Source organism: Maniola jurtina, chromosome 2, assembly GCF_905333055.1.
Source record: "Maniola jurtina chromosome 2, ilManJurt1.1, whole genome shotgun sequence".
Taxonomy (NCBI): Eukaryota; Metazoa; Arthropoda; class Insecta; order Lepidoptera; family Nymphalidae; genus Maniola; species Maniola jurtina.
In genome coordinates this window covers 7760510-7784011 of record NC_060030.1, presented here as the reverse complement: position 1 = coordinate 7784011, position 23502 = coordinate 7760510, and the positions used below count along the sequence as shown (strand labels likewise).

Below are 23502 nucleotides of genomic sequence, written 5' to 3'. Positions count from 1 at the left end.
GACAGAAACAAACAGAATTGGCTTAGAACCAAAGTTTGACAGCTACAGTGTGACGATCGCAATCACTTCTGGTTGGCTAACGCTCTTTCATTATTGGCTAAAATATCCAGACCATTAATTCAGCGAATCACAATACTATGGAGAACACTGGTGTGTTAAAATGTGACAGTTATTTCTACGTAGGATAACGCAGCGGCACCGCCAACGTAACGAATCGTGTGTCTTCACTCTTTCACTAGTTTTTATTTCTCTTCAATACATGCAGTATTACAGAAGTCATTACTGTTTTACCATTTTTTTAAATTTGCACATTTTTAGCTAGTTTAGCATCGGTTTTAGTGAACGGCCCGCGGTTTTTCTAATTCGCGAAAAATAAAAATATATAATAATAATAATTTATTTGTTTTAAAGCATTTAAAGAGCACAAGAGCAAGAAATACGACGATGCTCTATCGACATTACAATCACACCCCATTCTCACAAAAACTTCGAGCGGAAAAGCACACTTTGATCTTCCTTATAATTTAAAATCATTTTTTAAACAGTTTTTTCTTGTATTTTTCCTAGATTATTCCGATACCTCTATAACTAAAATTGATCGAACCCATTAAGTACGGTAATCGGAACTTGATTATTACAACTTTCATGTTAGTTTAGAAGATAAGATAGGCAGAGAAGAAGTATTATAAAAACAAGATTTAGACATTATGCACCTGCGCAATAGCGAAAGGATGCCAAACCAGCATAAAGCTACTAGCATGTAGATCAAAGTTCATACAAAAATAAACAGATTTAATCTGCTTGTATAAACTAAACAATAATTCAAAAAGCCTGTCCTATCACAATAACTCCTAACGTTTAATACAACCACAACAAGTTTATACTATCAGCTAATTTGAGCAATAACGTTATTTTTTAACTTATTCGTTCCCTCCCATTCCCATATAATTAAGTACATACAAACTAAAAGTAAAACTACTCTTTGTAGAAACCTTCTATGATGTTTTTGTATTTCTCGTAGACGACGTTTCTCTTAATTTTCAGTGTTGGTCCTGTAAGAAAACGAATAAAAATCAATTTAATGACAATAGGGTCCTATCTCAAAAGTTAAAACTCAATATGATAATATAATATTTATGTGTACGAATACTAGTACGAATTCTTATAGTTTTCGTAAAGGAAGTTCGATATTGAATAATTTATTTTGAGAAATAACAAAACAATCCCAGCTCTCAGGTTGAAATCTATAGAGAGCACTTTGACTTTGCTTAGACTTAAAACGAGACAGATGTATGACAGCCGTATAACGCTGTCTCGTTTTAACAATGTCTTAAATCTGAGCAAAGTCAAAATGCGTTCTACAAATCTCAGCCGCAAACTCACCTAATTCTCCAGTATTCATAGAAAAGTCCTCGGGTAAAATTGCAAACTTCTGTATCTTTTGCGCGTTAGAGATAGCTTGTTTATTGGCACGGGCTATGCCGTCTTCTATTGCCTTGTATACCTGGGAATACAATACAGATTTTATAAAATTATAGTATACAGATTGTCGATAATATAGTGACATCATAATACCTACATAACGACCACGTGTTATATACGAACTTTATATTTGAGAAATAACACTTCGTAGTCGCAAACAGGTATATTCCACGACGAAGGTTAGAACGGAATTCGCAGAAATAAAATCAAGAAATAATAATATTACTCGACGTATTTTTTTTCAATGTAATTTTGACAATTTATATTAATTTAATGTTATCTATCTGTTAATTACCCACAATTTTGTAAAAAAAATATGATTATGTTTTTATGGCAGATCGATACATTAATGAAGCACCATCAAGGAAACGTCTTTTAGAGTCATCTTTCATTTCTAATTTTCTTATGGCACCGAGTTTTTGCTGATTATAATTAAACAATTAAAATTGTTATTTTAAAGTGAGAGGTTACGTACTGCTGGATCTTTGTTGTTGATAATTTCACTGATTGTAGTGGCTTTGCTTCCGAGGCTCGCCACCCATTTTCTCGTCTCTGGTTCCAATTCGTCGAGCGCGTCGCCAGTACTGGGGTCAACTTTCGCCTAAAATGGAATGAAATCAATAAAGCAACCAGTTATAGTGTCCACACTCCACATGTTTTGTCATCTATAACAATATGGTATTATGAATTGTGCCAAACGTTTTAGTTCGATCCCTTTTCCGCTGTAACACATTAAAACACACACATCCAGCCAATACTGATGAGTTATGAACAACAATTTAGGTAAATCATGTATGTCACGGACAGAACTGATTATTAGAATGAGCTTCAATAGTTCAACGGTTAGGGAGCGAACAGTCAGAAAATAAATAATAATGTCGATTGTGCACATCACAACCTACCCGTTGCACTATTGTGGCATCCATCCCCTGCACAAGATTTACGCATTGATAAATGGATATGGAGATCATTAGTAACATATAAAATAGCTAATCCTTTTTTAATATTCTTTTGTCTAAAGTAATGCAAACCTTCAGAGTGAGTAGAATGGAGAGAAACTTTCGTTGATCTCCTATCAGCACGGCATATCCCACGTGCAGAAGTTCAGATTGCACGGTCTGTTCGATCAGTACGGGTGCTATGTTTTCTCCTCCAGCGGTTATCAGTAGCTCCTGTAATGAGGAAACATTAAAGTCGTAAATCATAAAATAATTTAATACAAATAATCTTGATAATTTAACTCTAACCTATAATCCAGCTATTTAGATATGGTCATATTATTATTAATTTGCAATAAACTATCATAATATAATATAGTTATATGATTGGAAAAATTGTAAATATTTTGTTTATCTGGGATTAAAGTGTCGTAAATATATTATGATAGTTAAGCTTACTTCCCTGATATCAATAGTTGTTAACTTTAAAAAAAAACGGTGATAGCCTAATGCTTAAGACGTCGGTCTCTTACTCGGGGGTCTGGGGTTCGATTCCAGGCACGCATCTCTCACATTCGGAGCTATGTGCGTACCGTATTAAGCAATTAAGTATCACTTACTTTAACGGCGAAGGAAAACATCGTTAGGAAACCACCATAATTGTTCTTGGGCATTGGCCAGAGTGGTAGACTATGGTCACACCCTTCTCATTTTGAGAGGAGCTGTCCTCAGTAGTGAGCCAGCGATGGGTTGATGATGATGATGAATGTTAACTTTTGTCAGGGCTTGAAAACCGTTTGACATGAATTATATCCTATAAAATTTCGATATCATGCGCCATTCATGAGAACAAAAACTGGCAATTGAATGAATTAATTAATTAATTAAAATACAAAAGATTAGCACCTTTATTCTGCCGGTGATATAAAGCAAGTTGTTGCTGTCTAATCTGCCGACGTCTCCGGAGTGCAACCAGCCGTCGTCGTCGAGGGCTTCCTTCGTCTTCGGTTCGTCGCTAAGGTAGCCCATGAAAACATGGCGACCTCGCATTAGAATCTCTCCAGGCCCGTTGATACTCGCCGACCCACCGAACTTCGTTTCCGTACCGTCCAGAATTTCTCCAGAGCAATCCAATTTGAATCTGGAATTTATGTAAAGAAACATATCAAATCGCGAACTGTGTTGTGTTTTGAAAATTCATTCCAAACCTGCAGTAGTAGAGTTGGTAGTCTTAAATCACTTGTAAAAGTATCGTATAAAAATCTTTCATTTCTGATTATACCTACATAATTCAATTTTTGTCTCAATCTAGTCGATGCAAAACAATACTTTCCTTTTGCAATTTTAAAATAAGTGATATGAATAAAAATTATAGGATTTAGTAGTCAACCAAATCCGTCTAGTAGTTTTTCGCGAAAGAGTAACAAATAAACACACACACATACAAACTTTCGCCTTTATAACATTATTGCGATACCTAGTTAATCTTTGTTCAGTGATATACCTACTCACTTGGGGTATATGCTAAGAGTGTGAGCACCGGCCGCTTCACTCATACCAAAGGCATCCATGATAGGGATGTCCAGGGAGAGGAAGAATTTCTTGATCTCTGGCGACAGAGGCGCGGCCGCGGTGACGAACGTAGTGCAGCGGTCGAGGCCGAGGTTGACTCGCACCTTGTTGAACACAATTGACTTGGCCATCTTGTAGCCGCACGTTGTGCCTGATTGCCTGCCATTCAAAAAATATAATTTAAAAATCATCTCATAACAACTGAAAAAAAAAAAATCCGACGAATTGAGAACTTTCTCTTTTTTGAAGTCGGTTAAAAAGGAATTCATTGAAGTTATTTAAATATACCTATCGATGGTAAAATCATTATTTTGCTCTAGCACCAAACTTCATAGTGCAGATCACAGTCACTTTTGATGGGTTGAAACTCTTCCACTATTGACTTTGATCGCTAAGTATAAATGCCTCCTAATTTCGGTACCAGAGGAATAGGTGTGAATATAAACAAATTCTACTTATAGGTAATATAAAGAGAAATGGTTTCTTTGTAATCTATTTTAATAATTCTCATTATTTGAAAGCTACTTTATCCAGAAGTAACATAGCTATTTTTAATTTAGATACAAGTTCACCTTCGACTGCTATCTCACCTGATAGTAAGAGATGGTGCAGTCTAAGATGGAAGGGGTATGGCAGCCCAAACCCCTTTAGCTTCTACACGGCATCGTATCGGAACGCTAAATCGTTTGGTGGCACGGCTTTGCCGGTAGGGTGGTAACTAGCCACGGCCGAAGCCTCCCACCAGACCAGACCTGAGATTTAGAAATTACAAAATTCCAAACCCCATGGCGGGAATCGAACCCGGGACCTCTCTCAAATAAGACCACAACGCGTACCTCTCCGCCAGGAAGGTCGTCAAAAGGTGTATAAAATATCACCCGAGCGAAGCCGAACCGATCAGCTAGTGTTGGATATATCGGAATGAAAACCAAACATAAACTATGCTATCTCAAAACTTGAGTGCAAATGAACTATCTAATTAATGCAGATTTATTTTACGTAGGTAACATTTAAACACAATTACAAGGAGGGTATAAACTAAAAAGGAATAAGTACAACATCATGCATTTTGATTGATAATTTGGTTACTTTAAAATGGGTCTACAATACAAACTAGTACCTAACAATTATTTAGTTCATAAGTTCGCAACAGAAGATTATAATTAAAAAAATTAGCAATACATATCTATCCAGTATCGGGATCATGCAAAGGGCTACTAACTACAGTACTCTGCAGGAAAGATACTATAAGATATACATACATAGTAGGTATATCGAAAGAGATGATTTGCAGCTTTGGTTTCGTAGAGCGTTGTCTCTCGTTGAAACTGACAAGACGGCGACAAAACCTCAATGTACCTATCTATGAGTGAACATAGGTAGATATGACAAAGCCAACGCTCTACAAAGTCGAAGCTACCGATTCTCATTCTAAAGTTCGATCTGTATTCTTTCTTGCTGGGTACCGTACCTGTTATTCTAACATTCTAATAACAGGAGTCTGGAGTACCTTTATTTAATCACATACCAATACTTAATCATTTCCATGAGCGTGAAGTCTAGTGGTAGACCTGTCATTCCAGCTGACAGGGCTCTGACGAAACGTATTAGATTTAAATCATCTTTCTTACAGGTATATTGTACGTGTTGGTATTCTATGCGTTCATGGATCGTTCATCCGATTGAGTTGAAAATAATCTTAGTTGGTGATGGTAGGTACTAATTGTGTTCTTGTTTGTATGTGGCACTTGTGTGAAGGTTTCTGACATAGTACCATCAACATGAAATAGGTTGAACGCGAGCCGAAAAGAATTTACAAAAAAAAAGTCTACAACATATGCTAGGCATAGTAAGAGAAGTCCTGCCTACCTCATTCACTGGTTGATTCATCAACGCCCAGCTCAAATTCTTGGGTCTAAAAAGCTGATATTTTGCACAGTTTTTCTATATAATGTAGACAAGGAATAAGGCCACGTTTTTCGGAATTCCCACGGGATAGGGCATTAAGGGGATTTATATTTTCCCGTCATTTAGGTATATTATAGGTATAATCAGCCGAGGGTTGACGCTAGTAATTAGTCAAACAATTTCTTACCCATTGATTCTGGCGCAATGATGTTCCGTGCCTTTGTCCTTGGCCCACGTGGCGATGTATCGTTTCAGGGAGCCGCTGGATTTGCCCACGGCCATTATTTTCTCGTACATTTTCTCCCATACTCGAGGCACCGCCAAGAACCTGCGAAAAACATTTTGTTCTTTGAGTAATTGAAAACGAACTTTTCTTTAAGTTAACAGAGATATACCTATGTCTTGACTCTCTTTTCTAAAAACTGTTCACCATTATTCTTATGACAGTGTCTTTTTGAGAAGGTAGCCAGGCAAGGCCATGTCTTAAATAATACCAGTACCAGCTCCAATTAAGACGATTTATTGAAGATGATTTATTACTTAGGTATATTATTTTTATCATCAAGTCCTTTATTGAGACATTCAAATCATACCTTTTTTGATCTAATCATATTTGTTGGGTCGTCCACAACTTTTATTATAGGACCAGTAGGTAGGTACATACTCGTATTACCTATGTTAATGATTCATGACCGATTACTAATTTTGATTATCAGTTACATAGAAAGATATTATGAGATAGGTGCCAATGCCAGTGACACACTAAGTTCATCAACTGTATTATTAATCATGACCATAATTTTATTGTATTATCATGTAATTAAAAATAGAATTTTTGGAAAATGCTGCTTAGATAAGATAACTATGTATTAGTATTTTTTTCATAGAATTATTCAATTTCCTGTTTAACCAAAATTGAACCGCCAAAATTCATGATTAGTTGTAATTTTTCACGACCAACCGATTTTGATAAAACTAAGTGCAGTATTTAAGTCTGATTACATAATGTTAGGTACATGATTTTGAAATTCCGAAAGTTTTAACAGACATCCTTAAATTTTATGATAAATAGCTATTTGAACAAATTTACAACAGCTGTAGTTAGGACTTACCTAGTAGGCCTTACTTCCTTTAAGGTATCAATCAGGCTGCCTTTCAACGCATCGGGCTGAGCAAAGTAAACCGCGATAGCGTTATTAAGAGTTGTGTAAATGTCCACCACCTGAAAATTCTTAGTATCTGCTATAGAATTCATATTAAATTGCATGAAATGGACACCGACATTAGGCAAACCCAATGTGCCAAAGAGTATGTAATCATTACATACTCTTTGGCACATTAACCTACCCAACAGCCTTTATGGAAGACTACATCAATATTGACTTTGCACATTCGCCTTGTTATGAGCGCCCGCGTGCGCTCATTTTGGGCATACCCAGTAGATACAGTTAGAATTAATTACAATTTAAAAAAAAACTAATTCTTAAATGTAAACTATTGTATAATGTGCAGAGACTTAGTAATTCAATTTATTTCACCACATCGATTCCTCCGACAGACTGCTGTAGATATCTTTGCTATTATATATACTTACATATATTATAATTATATATTTTTATTACAGTTAACCGATCGTTGCGTAAACTACAAAAACTAAGGTACCTAATGAATAGGAGCGTATCAATGATTGAATAATTTTGAAGCATAGGTAACTATATGCCTACGTCAGAACTAGGTCGGAACCTAACAGAAGGTATTCCAATTTAACGCAAGGTTTAAATTACGATTTCAATAATATTGATTAATGATAAGTAGGTAGGTACATCGTACGATGCCCATGTAAAGGTCAAGACAATTCGCGTACATACGATTGGTTGTAACATGTCGTTATCGCTAACGGGGCACATAGATAATGGGAAGCATTAGGATCGTGACGAGTGAAGTATTTGATAATATTTGGTATCAATCATATTCAAGAAACGTATTTATTACTAGCCACCCGCCCGGGCTTCGCACGGGTGTAATGTAGATACTAATGTGATGTCAGTGTGGTTAATTGTTACATTTCAAAAGAATAAGATATCATTTTCAGGGAAAGCTCTCATTCGGCTTGGTTTCTTCATAAATTATCGTCATATTTCAACAAATTAGCATAAAACAATATCTTGAATCGCTCTATCTATTGATGAAAACCAAATGCTATACAGAGGAACAGACGGCGGGAAGCGACTATACGTTTTATACTAAGTATGCTATGTTATGTAGTAGAAGAACTAGCTGATGCCCGCGACTTCGTCTACGTGGATTTGGACTATTAAAATACCGTGGAAACTCTTTGATTTTTAGTGATAAAAAGTAACTTAAGTCACGTGCCAGATCTTTAATAATATCCATGGAAAAAATCACATCGATCCGTTGCTTCGTTGCGGCGTGATTAAAGGACAAATCAACAAACAAACTTTCTCATTTGTAATATGGGTAGTGATTAGATAAGATAATGAATGATGGAGTCGTCCATCAATTTGATTTGCAAAATTATTCCACAATCTGAAAGGACTTAACACAAGGAAGCTACAATGCATAATTGCATTGTGTTTAATTAGCTACGTCCATGCTACGTCAATCGCTATGAACGCTTCTATCATTTACTTAATGCCTGGTTAGGAAGGTAGTTGCATAATTACGTAAATATTAGGAATCATTTGCTCAATCCCGTAATTTCATTGTTGTGGATTCTATTAGATTTGTAAAACTATTCAGTTTGTGATACTAGACAATAAACTTCGCGTGGATGTAGGTTTTTTTTAATAAAATTTAATACAATCTATCGCCCTGTGGAGATCAATTGGAGTTTGTATTGAATTCGATTTTCTCTCAACGATTCTCTCGTCCGCTGAGATGGTGCCTAATGTCTATGTTCCATTTTATGCATGGTGTGAGGCGCTAACGCCGTTAACCTACTGAACGAGTGCATTGCAATATACTTCACGGTATGAAAATACGCATAAGCGTTACTTAAGTGCAGATTTAGGTCACACAGTGGATATACGAGTAAATCTAGTGAAAGTTCAAGCCATTATGATTACATCCTATTACATACTATAACATAAGTTTCGACTAATATTTTCTTTTTTTAGTTTAAACTTTGAACACGACGAAATCCGCGCGAATGAAAATTTCACGAAAAGCAGCGCGTATCTTATTTGTATTGCCAACGTACTAGACGTTCATATAAGGTGCACCTCGGCCGCTAGATAATAAATTAGCGCGGATGCTACGTAGTGCTATAAAGTACCATGACATGCCTTATGGCTTCCGTAATGCTATCCCTTGCCGCACAGAATTGTGTGAAAGGGATAGCATTATTCTTAGACGTGTCAATTTAACTTAGTTTAGGCTTGTATTGTACAACTGAATCAGCACCACTGTAACATTAAATTAAGATTGACCACATCCCTGGCGCTGTGGTAAGCGCTGTGGCCTTATTAGTGGGAGGTCCCGGGATCGATTCCCGGAATGAAATTTGTAATTTCTAAATCTTTGATCTGGTCTGGTGGGAGGCTTCAGCTGTGGCTAGTTGCCACCGTATCGGCAAAGCCGTGCCGCCGGTACGATGCCGTGTAGAAACCAATAGGGTATGAATTTAATAAAAACTGTCGTACCCCTTTTAGGTTAGCCCGCTTCCATCTCAGATTGCACTATCACTTACCAGCAGGTGAGATTGCGGTCAAGGGCTAACTTGTATCTGGATAAAAAAAAACATTAAATTAAGATTACCTGAGCAGCCACATGACTAAGCGGTAGGTAGGAGATGAGAACGTCGACGGTCGGTCGCAGGTCTCCAACTCTCTCGCTGATGGAATACGCGTCCCATGTGAGGTTGTCGTGCGATAACATCACGGCCTTCGGTGGTCCAACTGTACCAGACTGAAAGGGAATGCAAATAATGGCATTTTGTTACCTAGGTAGGTACATCAATATAATAAGATTAAGAAGAGTTGCCGAACAAAACGGCGTAATTACACTTTTGATCAAAATACTTTTATTTCTTTAATTTGGACGTTTTTAGCCGACTATAGGGTATAAATCGGAACTCGCTTCCAAGCAAAACAGCTTAAAACTGTGCTAAAATTGATTTTAATTTATTGAAGTGCGAAATACAGCACGTCAAACCGCAAACGAACGTAATACGCGCAAAAAGTGCTACCTAGTCTGAAATCGCCTTAACACTTTATGCACGACAGCAGATCGATGAATATTATAGTAAGTAATTTTATCTTTTGGTAAATAATATTTAAATGATTTGTCAAAATAATAATTTAAATGATGGTTAAACTTAATAAATAGATATCTAAGTAATATAACCATCAATAAAAAATATATTATATTATTAGTAGTACTAAGCACAGACATAAATAATTTTAAATACGTATGTATCAAAATTGCGGACTCGGCAGGATTTGAACCTGTCTCCCGTGAGTATCACGCCCGGAGCGCCTTTGACCACTGGGCCACAGACCACAGTTCACTCCACTAAAGGATCTGTGGTTCGCTCCATATGCCCATAGGATGGTTCCGGCCGAAGGACCAAAACAAACTTCATATACATGATGGGTAATAAAGTACGTCGTTATGCAGTTCGTGAACATAAAATCATTGCAGATTAATGAGCTCAAGTCTCAGTGTAAATATGGCATGGAAACAGTCCGTACGATTATAATCTGCTATGATAATAGATAATATTATGTGGCATTAACAAGGTGTATTATATGAATTACTGAGTGCATTGTGTTCTTTTCAATTTTGAAGATTTTACGATAATCTTGTGGAATTAAAAAATAATTAATAATGTTTGTACAAAAGGTATGCTTACTAATTGATATGATATGGCACGCCTGTTATCGGTTTCAGAAAGTCTTTGGTTACACCGTAATTGCAGGGGAAAAACAAACACGACTACTGACTCAGTGCGAATTAATTTGTTCATATCCGGCTCGAAATATCGCAAAATTTTAATGTATGATTATAGTCTTCTTATTTAGTCTTAATTTTTGCTAATTGATTGACTAATGAATTTAACAAGTAAACGAACCTTTTATTTTTAATTTTTTTTCTTGTAAATTTCTTGTGACACAGTTCATTATTATTTACGATGAATATCCCTATCTCTAATCCGACATCTATTTTAAGATTTTATCTATGCGCGTAGGTACATTTGGTTATCTACGCATTCGTGTTACTGGCGGTTTTATGTTAAAGCTCTTTATCCAATTTATTTAGGTATTACAAATACTTAATTTTATCTATTAGATATACCTACCTATCTGGACATCCTTCCTATACCTATTTGTTAAAAAAAAATATCCGATGCTTATTTTGGCATCTCAATTTGGCATAATATCTGTTTGTGGCATCGTACTCCTAAACTAATGAACGGATTTTAATTTAGTTTTTTGTGTTTGAAAGGTGGCTATCAAGCAAGTGTCCTTAGCTATAATCCAAGAAAATCGGTTCAGCCGTTTAAAAGTTATCAGCTCTTTTCTAGTTATTACTGTAACCTTCACTTGTCGGGGGTGTTATAAATTTTTAATTTATACTTGTACCTAGTACATCATTTCTCAGTGCCATAGGCTATAATTTTTTTTAAATTAGAGATCCCTACGAAAATTCTAATAAGCTACCCGTGCGAAGCCGGGGCAGTCGCTAATCGTTTAGTGCTATAGCACTTAACGATATAGCTGGACATCGTGATATGATTAGGGATATGATATTGAGAGCCAATAGAGTCAACAATAGGACGCTTAAGACTGGACAGACATGGGCTTGAATATGTTAGAAAGAGGACCAGGATGGGATAACGCTTAGCCAAAGAAGATACCAACCGTATAGACTAGCGTGCAGCATTCATTGACAGCGATGGATTTTAGGATGTTGTTGAGTTGTGTGTCCGGCTCCTTTGCGCCCATTGCCATTATTTGATCCCACTGCAAGAAAATTTAAGTAATATGTATAGTACTCGACAAGTTGAGATGGTAATCGGGGTATAAAGCGGGGGGACGCCCCGCACACCCTACGTCAACCACGCTCACTCGCAGCGGGTTAGTGTTGGGGCTGTGCGGGTGTGCGGGGCGTTCCCACCCTTGTTGCCATCTCAACCTGTCGCGCACTATAGGTACCTATATAGGCTGGGAACTGTATGAAGGCGGTTCACATTGCAAGACGTGCGCGTTGGAATCGCGCGCCATCAAGCGGTGAATGGCATTCATGCAGTTTGATGTGCTCATGAAAAATGGGGGCCCGAGAGGTACCAAAATGGAATCTCGCGCCGCTGCTGGCTTAGCTGACTATACCAAAATATTAATATGGATGTATTCTCACACTGTAAACTCCAGGTATGGATGTGTTCACGACTCCCTCCCACTGTACAATAGCTTTCAGATGCTTGAGCCGACTTTGCACCGACAGTATTTTGTCCAGCTGTTTCTTATCCTGTACGACGCAGATATTGGCTCTGGACGACTCTAAGCAGTAGTAGCAAGCCTCCGCAGAATTTGTTGTGTAAATACCAGCAGCATATCCTCTAAAATAAAGGTAAGAAATTTTTTGAGCAGAACTTTTTGTATAACAACCCTGCTACATTCTTAGCGAGGATGATGGTTTGAAATCTTATATTTGAACAACGACCCGAACTCTTTGTTGCCGTTAATTGCAAAAAAAGTGTGGTATGTTATTGCCAAAAAATGTGGGGAATGTGTACTTAAAAATAACATTATCTGAGAAGGCATTATAATAGTCTTTTAAAATATAAAATGTCCATGACTTACCCAGCATGTATCGCAGCTAGATCAGCAGTGTACCACTGTTCTGAGTTAAAACCTAATATACACACGGAGTGATATCGCTCAAGGCCTACTTTCAAAAAACCCTTTGCACACGTGCGGACGCGTTCCTGATACTGTCTGAAAGATCAAAACGTAAAGGTTACATTTTACAAGACCTACATGGTCCTACAAGTTGTACCTTATAAATAATTACATTGAACTGTATGAAGGAGTTCACGGCAAAGCACATGCTACTGCTCATGTAGTCGCAATATAGGTATAGTGATGTGCTGCCACAGAAATCCAAATATACTAACTGCATACAGCTCCTCAGTTTCTTGTATACAAATTGACCCGCGTAGCGCCCTTACAATGTGATTTACCGCAACGCTGTACTGCCATCATACCTACCCACATACATACATATTGTTTTTATTTCAGCCCCTTTGAAATTAAATCAGTTTTCGTTTCAGTAGTAAAGTCCTACTAATTTGATTTGTGTTTTCGGCACTACCCTATTTGTGAGTAGGAAGGTATACTTACTTGTAAGTCGTTTTGTGCCACCTTCCATCGGACTTCTTTGTGGCAAATGCGATATCATCAGGGTACCGGGCGGCTGTTCTGCTGAGGAGGCCCGGCACCGATATAGGAGGTTCCGCGGCAACACCACGAGAACCCATACGAATTTTAACGTGACCTCCGGGAGTGCAGCATGTGTAACTGTCGGCTGGGATGAATTGATCTGGACCTGGCAGTAAAAATATTACCATCTTGATGTACTCAGTACTTAGACCTTTAGGATACTATTTCGGGAACCAGTCAGAGGCGAAAACTATTTGGTATATTGATGTCTAGTTCACAATTATTGCATTGACTTAGTAGTCAATGCAATAATTGTGAACTAGACATCAACTAGACATTCGAACTTTAAAAAGCTCTCCTGGTGGAGAGCTTTTTAAAGTTCGGATATGACTAGATAGCACAAAACTCGTAGATCATTTTAGCACAGTTTAGTATTAGGTCACAACTCTCGACCTGATGCTAAATTGTATTGAATTTATCTACTTATCTACAATGACTTCTATATATACTTAGATGTCATTGCTTATCTACTGTTTACCTACGAGTAGGTATGCGCTAGTCATATCATGTAATTCCGACAATTCAGTTACAGTTATTAATTATAACTGTGAACTAAGCCATCGATATTACCTAAACTAGCAATGTAAGTGTCATACTTTATAGTGGGGTGTTTTAGGTGGCTTCCAACTTCCTACCTAACCTTATTAAAAGATAGCCTCCATAGTTCTTGAGGCCATTATTAATATTTTTCTCTTTACTGACTATAAGTACCAACAATTACGAGGTTATTATGTGATCGTATGATTTGATAATCAATATTTTTATGCTGTGAATTAGAAGTCAAAGTTCAGGTTCCTCAATCATAAAGTTACAACAAAATTACCAGATGATTTATTTATGTACTTAGCAGTAAACTTATGCAAATGCATGGCATGATTAATAAGGTATTACCTCTGTATTACTCAGGTAGTTTGTAAATAATAACCTACCTATGCTTGGGTATGGTATGTCATTCGCGTGCTCACAGGATGTTGCCCCAACATAAATTGCTAGTGTAAACTAATCTAACGGAGGGTTTTCGTTATTATTCAAAACAATTTCATAATGTTTTGACCAAAAAACTTAACACGGAATTTCGTCCAAATTAAGCATTCTGACTAATTTTGTTAAAAGTGTAGGTACTTAAATTATATGTACCTAAGCAATTACAGGTAGGTACTCGTATTTTTATGTAAAAGTGGCCATTGCCGATATATTTACGTACCTAAGTGATCTTTGACTCCATGTTTTAGCTGAGCTCGGATCGATGGGGACTTTTTAACAAAATAAGTATATTGCTTAGAACAAGGTTTGTATAGAAATCAAGCTCTCGCTAAATTTTTTTCCTAGTTGCTTGCCTTTGGATATAAGATATAAGTTAAACCTACATTCAATACCTACCATTTAACCATTTTTGATGGCTTATTCCGTTTGGGACTTGCATGTTGTTTACGTTGATAATTTCCTCGCCGTTTTCCACGATTACAGTAGAGGCGTCCTGAAACGAAGGAATATTTTAATAATCTTTGTCTATTCTTTCAATTAATGCCGCACTTAAAATATAGGTAGATCGGGATAGTATGAAAATATACTTAGATATATTAAATATTTATTTTAATGCTAGCTGATACAGGATGCTAGTGCCCGTGGGATCTCTTTGATTTTCCGGGATAAAAAGTAGTCTATGCCAACTGGTGCTTATTTCAGTTAGTTCGGATCAGTTCTAAAAAGAGATGCACCAGTGTTTGCATTGCCTACGAGCCTCTACGATTTTGACACGCATTTGACCAGCTGGTGCTTATTTCAGTGTGTCCGAATCAACTGAAAAGAGCAGAGGAGCCCCGGTTTGTATTGCGTACGGGCCTCTACGATTATATTATGTCGCGCTTGACCAAGCTGGTTCTTACTTCAGTTTGTTAGAATCAACTGAAAAAAGCATTGCCTACGAGCCTTTACTGTTTGACTCGCACTTGACCAGCTGGTGGTTATTACAGTTCGTTCGAATCGACTGAAAAGAGCAGAGGAGCCCCTGTGTTTACGTTGCCTACTACGAGCCTCTACGATTTTGACACGCACTTGACCAGCTGCTGCTTATTTCAGAGTGTGTCCGATCAACTGAAAAGAACAGAGGAGCCCCTGTGTTTACATTGCCTACAAGCCTCTACGGTTTGACCAGCTGGTGCTTATTACAGTTTGATCGAATCAACTGAAAAGAGCAGAGGAGCCCCAGTATTTACGAGTAGGTACATGGCATACTTGCCTCTACGGTTTTGACTCGCACCTGACCAGCTGGTGCTTATTGTTGTATGTAGTTATATGAAAATTATGAAACTACAACTTATTTAGATTTAATTTCTCGTATCTTTCGTAATATTTTAACTAAATTCTTGAGTTATTATCAGATCGAGATGGCAAACGGGGTGGGGAGGACGCCCTGAAGACCTGTCGCGTACCTACTATATCTATCTAAATAAATTAAGATTCTTGTCCTATATAGCCATATCCCTGAGGGATATGGCCTATAACTCTCGGTTAGTGCCATTTCGTTGCGACATACATTTATATTTATTTCTTTTATATTTATGTATTTTTTTAAATAAAACAGACATGACAGAATAAAAGTGCATAAATAAAATATTTATGTTATGAATAGTGTATTTTTTTTATATTTTCATAATATTATTATGATTTAACTACGTAGTTATACCTACTTAGGTACCTATACAAGCGATACCTACATCTTTTCACAAAAGTGGCGTGATGATAATAATAGCTTCGTAGGTACCTGAGTAGGTTAAAAATGAATTTCATTATCATGCAAACAAAACGTAGACAACCGGTAAAATCAAGTTAGTTATACCTATACTTATCTAGGTATCGACAGAAATGGAAATAGTTAAAGAAAAACTCCTAAAAGAAGAACCCCTATAGTTTCGCCATGTCTGTCTATACGTCCGTCTATCTGTCCACGGCTTAGCTCAGAAACTAGTTATATTAGTACTAAAAAAAAACTTTAGCTTGGCATGGGTAGGTATATAATATACATAATATTAATCACGCCGACAGTGGTAAAATAAAACCTTGGGAATAAATAGGCTTTTGTGTAGTGGTGAACCACTGTCCATACTTCGTAGCACTTCTCCATCTCTCTCAAGATCTGAGGTTTACCTAAATGAAATGAGGCTGCTATCGTCAATTTCCATGATTTTCATACAGGTATGACCCTCCTTTTCCTTATATGTTTATTTGATAAGGATCAGGATTAAGATAAGAATTAATCAATGACTTATAATGAGGTTAATTTAAATAATATATAAGAAGTCAAAGATAAGATAATAATAATAATATGATATAATAACCCCCTACTAGGCTTAACGTCTGCCAAGGTGTAGAATCTGTTTTATTTAAATTAATATTTATGATTTTGTATAGCTCAACAATAATAATCATATGGATCAAACCGTGTTTTATCCATGTGATTATTGTTGAGTTATTTTTATTACTACCTAGTAAATTACGATTTCGTCTAGGTCTGTCGGTCTGTGTTAAGATTTCTAGTTGGTAGGTAAGTTTGTATGTATGGTACGAGTATGTTTTTCTGGGGTGCGTACCCGAAGGATGCCAACGGGTTACGGGACCCTATTACGCTAATAAGTCTCCGCTGACCCTCTGTCTGTCTATTCGTCTGTCACAGTTGTCCTACGAATCTACTGGATCAGTTAAGTTGTTTGGCATGTAGGTACATGTACATTAATTTTTGCGATCCAAACATGGGCTTAATGAATTTTGAATCGTCAGTTTGCCCATTTTGGGAGGGGGCAGATTATGAAATTGAAAAGTTTTGCATACCGTGTGACATCTATACTAATAAATAAAATTGGAGTGTCTGTCTGTAATTTCGAAATAACTACCTCATATTAAGCTCATATGGTTATTTGAACGATACCATAACTGAATCACACGTTTTTAAAATTTTTGTCTGTCAGTCTGTCTGTCTGTCTGTCTGTCTGTTTGAAAAGGCTAATCTTTGGAACGGCTGAACCGATTTTGACGGGACTTTCACAGGTAAGTAGAGGATTAACCAGGGCGTAAAATAGGCTACTTTTTTAACCGACTTTTAAAAAGGGAGTTGTGTTTTTCTACCTATGTACACCGAAATCTCCGAGATTTCTGAACCGATTTGCGTCATTTCTTTTTTAATCGATAGAGGAACTTTGCGACATTGTTTCATAAAAAATTTGGAGTCCAACTCCTCAATCCTGATGCTGCAGGGGATCTGACCAATCCACGCGGGCGAAGCTGCGGGCATCAGCTAGTATGAAATAAAAGGGTTTTTTTGTGCGTGTCTCAAATATAATTTTGATAATTTAAAAATAAATATTTTTAATGTTATTTAAAGTTGAAAACTCACTATTGCCCTCGTATCTCGGAAACTACTGAATCTAAAATATTAATCTTACGAAACTGTCCACTCAAGTTCAACTCGCACTTGTCACGTTTTTTTATGACAATGATAAAGATGACAAATTATATTAGCCCATGACTGTCGATCTCACATTAGTTATTACTCGAACATCCTTACCACAACTTAATTATTGTGTTTTCCTAAAAAACAAACTATAGTTCCAACTCTTAAACTGCTGTCTGTCTGTACTAGAGAACATTACATAACTGCAATTTGCAAATTATGTTATTAGCTCTGCAACACATGTGCAATTATTTCAAATGATGCTGTTATGTATTATTAGGTACACGCATAGGGCTATAAAAAAGTAGTTTCGACATCAATCATCAAAATCAAGTAAAATTCAATACATAGAAGGATGTCTGCTTAACTTTGGATTTAAAATTACATTATAACAATAATTAATATTATATCATAATAATATATTATATACTTAACGTATTATAATATTATATTATAACATAATAATTATTATGGTTAAAAGTCTACTTTTTACTAAGCTATTAGAGTTCTGTGAGAAATCTGTGGAGACGATACTGCCATTGGTGCTATTAGAATGCCGCCTACTTTGTCGTTTTAGTTTACAAATTGCGAAAACCAAATTAAATTTGAATTTCGCGGGCGGACCCGTATATGCACCTTAACTAATAGAATCTGGAGAACGTTGCATGTGTAAAAAACTTAACCGTGTCATAGTAGATGTATCTAGTTACATATTCGAACAAGTGTAAATAAAAAATTTATAACACCACCGACAAGTGACTACAAAAGAGCTGATAACTTTCAAACGGCTGAACCGATTTCCTTGGATTATAGCTAAGAACACTCTCGATCAAGCCGACTTTCAAACCAAAAAAACTAAATTAAAATCGGTTCATTAGTTTAGGAGCTACGATGACACAGACAGATACACAGATACACACGTCAAACTTATAACACCCCTCATTTTGGGTCGGGGGTTAAAAATGTGTGAGTATATCTATGTGCGGGACGTCCCCATCTCGATTGCCATCTCGATCTGTCGCGTACTAAAATAAAATACGTACTTAATAAATTATTAATGTACCTACAGAAATCGTTGTAGCAGTTATTATTTAAATATTACTTTATTTTACAGGAGAAAAAAGTTTTTTACTGAATCATGTAATAGGTACCTACCTACCCACCTACCTATAGGTATTCTTTATTTATTTTATGCGCACCGTGCACACCACAAAAATTACAAAAGAAAAATTAAAAGCAGATAAGTAAATAGTTCCGTATTACTTACACGTACCTAGTTATTTAAAAAAAATTAAATAGGTAGCTACCTATTAAAGTTTATAGACAAAAACAATGATTATTTTGTGTACTAATTTCGCATCATTTTCCTTAGCGTTTTCCTGAAGTAGGCAGCTGAAGTAACTTGTTGCATTGAAGTATCTATTTCATAAATCAAGCAAGACTGCGACTGTCGCGGTCGGACAGACCATGGTCAGACAGTCGCAGACCGCAGTGTGTCAGTCAGACAGTTAGTTACAGACATTTACAGAGAGCAAAGAACTGGCCATAATTTTTGGTATCAGTACTTTTAATGGCCGAAACTTTTTGATAGGAACTGACCCTTATTTTTCACATGAAATGTTTTTGTTTGAGTTAGGTTTATTCAGTGGATATCCTACTTATCTGAAGTTTTATAATTACGAATATCTTTGGGACAGATTTCAATAAATTGTGCTACTTCGTAAATACGTGTTTTAATTTCTGTTACAAAATATATTATGTACATACTAGTACCAGTACATTATAAATATGTATACGATATATAATGTGCCGGTGCATAGGTATAAATAAATAATTATGAAACAGCTGACACACCTATAATACCTAGTTACAAATCCTATTAAACAACTTACCTAGCACAAAAAATAACGAAGAACAATAAGTATCTTGTTTATTAATTACAAGTTACATAATACTCGTATATACCTAAAAAAATATAAACATACTAAGTAATGAGTAAAATTCGGCAAATGCGGTCAGATAACGGGTGTAACGGGTTTATCACAGGTATCTACGAGTATGGTTCGAGCTAGTGACGTAAGTAAAGAGTCGCGTGCGTTTACGATATCTACCGCTTGATTTGAGTCTCGACCAAAATAGTAAGGAAAACTGGCCAGGCAATGCAATAACAGCAATCTAGTAAAGACATAAAGTTATTATGTCTGTCTGTTATTTTAACGTAAATAATAAACAAAAACCAAACACTATCTTTTCCGCACCATCTATTTGTACGGGTTTTGATCTTGGAAAGGGTTAAACAGATTTTGACGGAATTTTCAGGCAAGTAAAAAATATTATAGCAAATAGATTAAATAATATTTAGGTAGGCAAGTATCTAATAATTATTATTAAATATAATTACCTACTTAAACAATAAATATAAATCACTTAGCAACTTCATCTGATCAACAAAAAAAACAAATAATAGTCTGGCAATGAATGATACAATTGAAATAAAAATTATTTGTTTGCTTGTAGAGCACAAATTCATTAAAATTACTCAATTCGTGACTTTCGTTGGATTCAATTACTTAATTAAAGCAAATAATTACATTATAGATTCGTACCTACTTAGTGATTATAAATTTTAATAACGTTTTATGCTTCGTCAACATTAATTAGTAGATAGGTATCGTTATACCTATCGTTATTTTTGTACACTGCACATAATATATACCTAACGTAGGTATGAGAAATTTACTAGGTAACTAAAACGCTTTTTATGAAAACAATATCTTACCGATAAGTAACTAGCCAAAGAATCTTCAATGTATTTTCTAAATAATTGGCACTATCACAATATTATAGTACACAACATATTTTGTTATATAAAACGTAGTGAACATTTATTTTTTAATGCGGAAAATATATACTTCATGTAATAAGTATTTAATTGAACCCGGGGCTTCAAGGTGAATAGGAAAATTATATTTTGTTAAGAAAATAACGACCGCGATGGCACGAGTGCGCCAGCCAACTGGCGACTTGCCCTATCACACCACTATGACTCTACAGTGTAAAGTTCAGGATTAGCAGACCAGCTGAACGTGAGCATTCTCAGCGCGTTTCATGTTTTTCCTCCATAAGTACGTTTTTCCGTACGGACGGGGGAGTTTATTAGCAGACTATTGAGTGTTATGTTTGTCGGTTTATTAATTCCCTTACAATTGCCAAACTAAGTACTCATTAGATTCTGGTAAATAAGGTGTACCTCGAATACCTCGACGTATACCTTGAAGTTATATAGCCTATAAACATGTTATAGGCTGGATAACGTACCCTGTCCATTAAAAAAATCATCAAAATCTGACTAATCTGTAAAGATTATGCGTATTTGGGAGAGGAGATAGCTTGAATCCCAGAGACGGACACAAGTTAATTTTATCCCCCGAAAATCAAGTTCTCACGGGATTTTTAAAACGTACGCGTAGGTAAATCTACGCGGTCGGAAGTCGTGGGCATTATCTATACGTAGTGATTACATACTCTTTGCGTAACTGGACGATTTCTGTACATTAATTGAGTATATTATTTTGTTTGAAAATTTTAATCGAAGGAAGCAGACAATAACTATCGATATAGATCCGCAAACAGTAAGTACTTTATTTAATGGTTGACTGTCTGTGCACGCTTTACGCTAAAACTACTGAACGGATTTGAACGCAACTCGTCATATGATGATAATACTAATACTTCGGGTTAATATAGGATAGTTTTTATCCCGACAAACAATAGGGATTAATACCTACTTAGCATAGCAAAAAGTACTTACCTACATAAAATATGCACATTTTCATTCCTTCCCTATTAGGGGCAGGTTTTATTCGGTAAAAAAATTGGTACCTAAGTAACTAAACACAGCACAATTTATTACAGGTTTTTAATGAACCACTTAGGTATTATAATTGTAATAAGTATACCTAATCACACCACGTACATATTGTAATAAAAATTATCCATGGAATATGTAAGCCTTCCCGGGCCAAGCAGGGATGGGTCAACTACCTAGGTAAACATTAATTGTGTACCTACCTACTCGTAATAAAAAAAGAGAAAAATGAAACTGAGCTAAATGTAGAATGAAAGGTAAATGAGACCTTTCATCCGATAGAGTTTTCGTGAAAAATTAATATTCAGCAGGTGACAATTTTTTAGTCCTTACAGGACGTATAGGTATGGGAATGGGTTCGAAAGTAGGCGGGCTATCGACTATATACGTGAGTAAAGACTGTACATTCTATACAAGTAAAAGGATAATATAGGTATATTATAATGAAGAAAAAATAACCGATAAGTATAGTTAACTTTTTCAGGGGGAAGTTTGATCCACCACATACCGTAACGTGTTTCTGCCCATTCCCCACGTCCATGGCACGGTTTCGCGGCAGCACAAACTAGAGACGACCACGCAAAAGGCCGAGTACACTTCGTCTGCGTTCACGGCGTGTTCCACCGAAGCACTGAACCGTGTACTTACACTGATAAACTAACTCGCTTTGCATTATCAGTAGCTGATTATTGACGCATTACTTTAAATTTTATCCTATAATAAATTTATAAGTTAATGCATTTAATCTAATCTTATGAATTTATTAATGCAATAAAATCCATTATTTTTAGGGTTCCATACCCGAAAGGTGCCAACGGAACCCTATTACTAAGCTTCCGCTAATCCGTCCGTTCGTCCGTCTGTCTGTCAGTTGACTTATCTCGGGAACCGTAAAAGGTAGAGTTGAAATTTTTACAGAATGTATTTTTATTGCCGCTATAAAAAAAATGTCTGCCAGGATTCTAAAAATCATACATATACAGCCAACCGGCAGACGGACGGACTGACACTGGAGTCTTAACTCTTAGTAATTGGGGCCCCGGTGGCACCCCGCGGGTACGGCATCCTAAAAGACTAAAAAGTGGTAACTATTTCTTCCACGATAGTAGGTACCTATACGGACTCCGTAGGTACCGCAGGTAGGTAGGTAGGACTCGCACTTGACCCTGCCTAGGTATGCTTTCCTAGTTATGTGACCCGAGCTTGGCTACTTCTGTTACTACTACTACTGAAGTTCTTGAATATCTTTTCTTGGTTATAAATGTTTTATTTGTTCACTAGTCTTAATTGTTAGTCTTAACTAGATTTATTAGTTCCAAAGTTTTAACCTTGATTCTCTAGTACCTAAATAATGTTAGTATTAATTATGTTCACATAAATCCATATTGCAATGTCCATTGTCCTCGTAGGCGGAAGAACAAAATTCATCAGTACTACCTACGCACTAAAACGCGAAATAGGTAGATTCTGCGTATTTAAGAAACTAGCAAAGCTAAAATTAGGCCCTACTTTAAAATTAGAACTACCTACCTAGGTAGAATTTACCTATAAATAAATCTACTATGAAGATATTTGTAGACTGCGCCAGCAATTCATAACATTGTCAAATAATGTAAACAAATTGTAAATAGTGCTAAGTAAATAAGTACGTAGGTAGTTATAAAATACATCGTACTATTTATTGGCAACGAATTCTTATTTCGTTGCACACTTTATGGGTATTTCCATGGTATTTCCTCCTGTTGAATACTATTTTTTTAAATTCTGTTTTATGTCATTGATTTTGGAGCGCCATAGGTTTGATTTATTTCTATGGTTTATGTT

General features: G+C 36.2%; 1 protein-coding gene across 3 annotated transcripts; it reads right to left on the bottom strand.

Moving 5' to 3' along the window:
* Nucleotides 1–303: 303 nt before the first annotated feature.
* LOC123871867 (long-chain-fatty-acid--CoA ligase ACSBG2-like) lies at nt 304–22321 on the bottom strand. Of its 3 annotated transcripts, none has more exons than XM_045915873.1 (16): nt 22187–22321; nt 14744–14840; nt 13265–13469; nt 12725–12859; nt 12279–12480; nt 11783–11884; nt 9678–9827; nt 7013–7122; nt 6088–6228; nt 5521–5586; nt 3933–4151; nt 3327–3561; nt 2514–2654; nt 1958–2083; nt 1384–1504; nt 304–1052 (listed from the first exon to the last, which is right to left on the bottom strand). In XM_045915873.1, the coding sequence occupies exons 1-16, from the start codon at nt 22217–22219 to the stop codon at nt 976–978; spliced, it is 2160 nt and encodes a 719-aa protein (XP_045771829.1). In that variant the 5' UTR covers nt 22220–22321; the 3' UTR covers nt 304–975. The 3 variants fall into 3 exon arrangements, with proteins under 3 accessions (XP_045771829.1, XP_045771847.1, XP_045771837.1); XM_045915891.1 differs by lacking the exon at nt 22187–22321 and adding an exon at nt 20590–20737; XM_045915881.1 differs by lacking the exon at nt 5521–5586.
* Between the last annotated feature and the right edge of the window lie 1181 nt (nt 22322–23502).

Excerpts from the sequence above, each read along its gene's own strand:
- LOC123871867 (XM_045915873.1), bottom strand. The coding sequence starts at position 22,219 with ATGGACGTGGGGAATGGGCAGAAACACGTTACG. Across the intron at positions 13,470-14,743 it reads CCATCAAAAATGGTTAAATG|GTCCAGATCAATTCATCCCA; the intron begins GTAGGTATTGAA and ends TTTTACTGCCAG. Across the intron at positions 2,655-3,326 it reads ATATCACCGGCAGAATAAAG|GAGCTACTGATAACCGCTGG; the intron begins GTGCTAATCTTT and ends TCCTCATTACAG.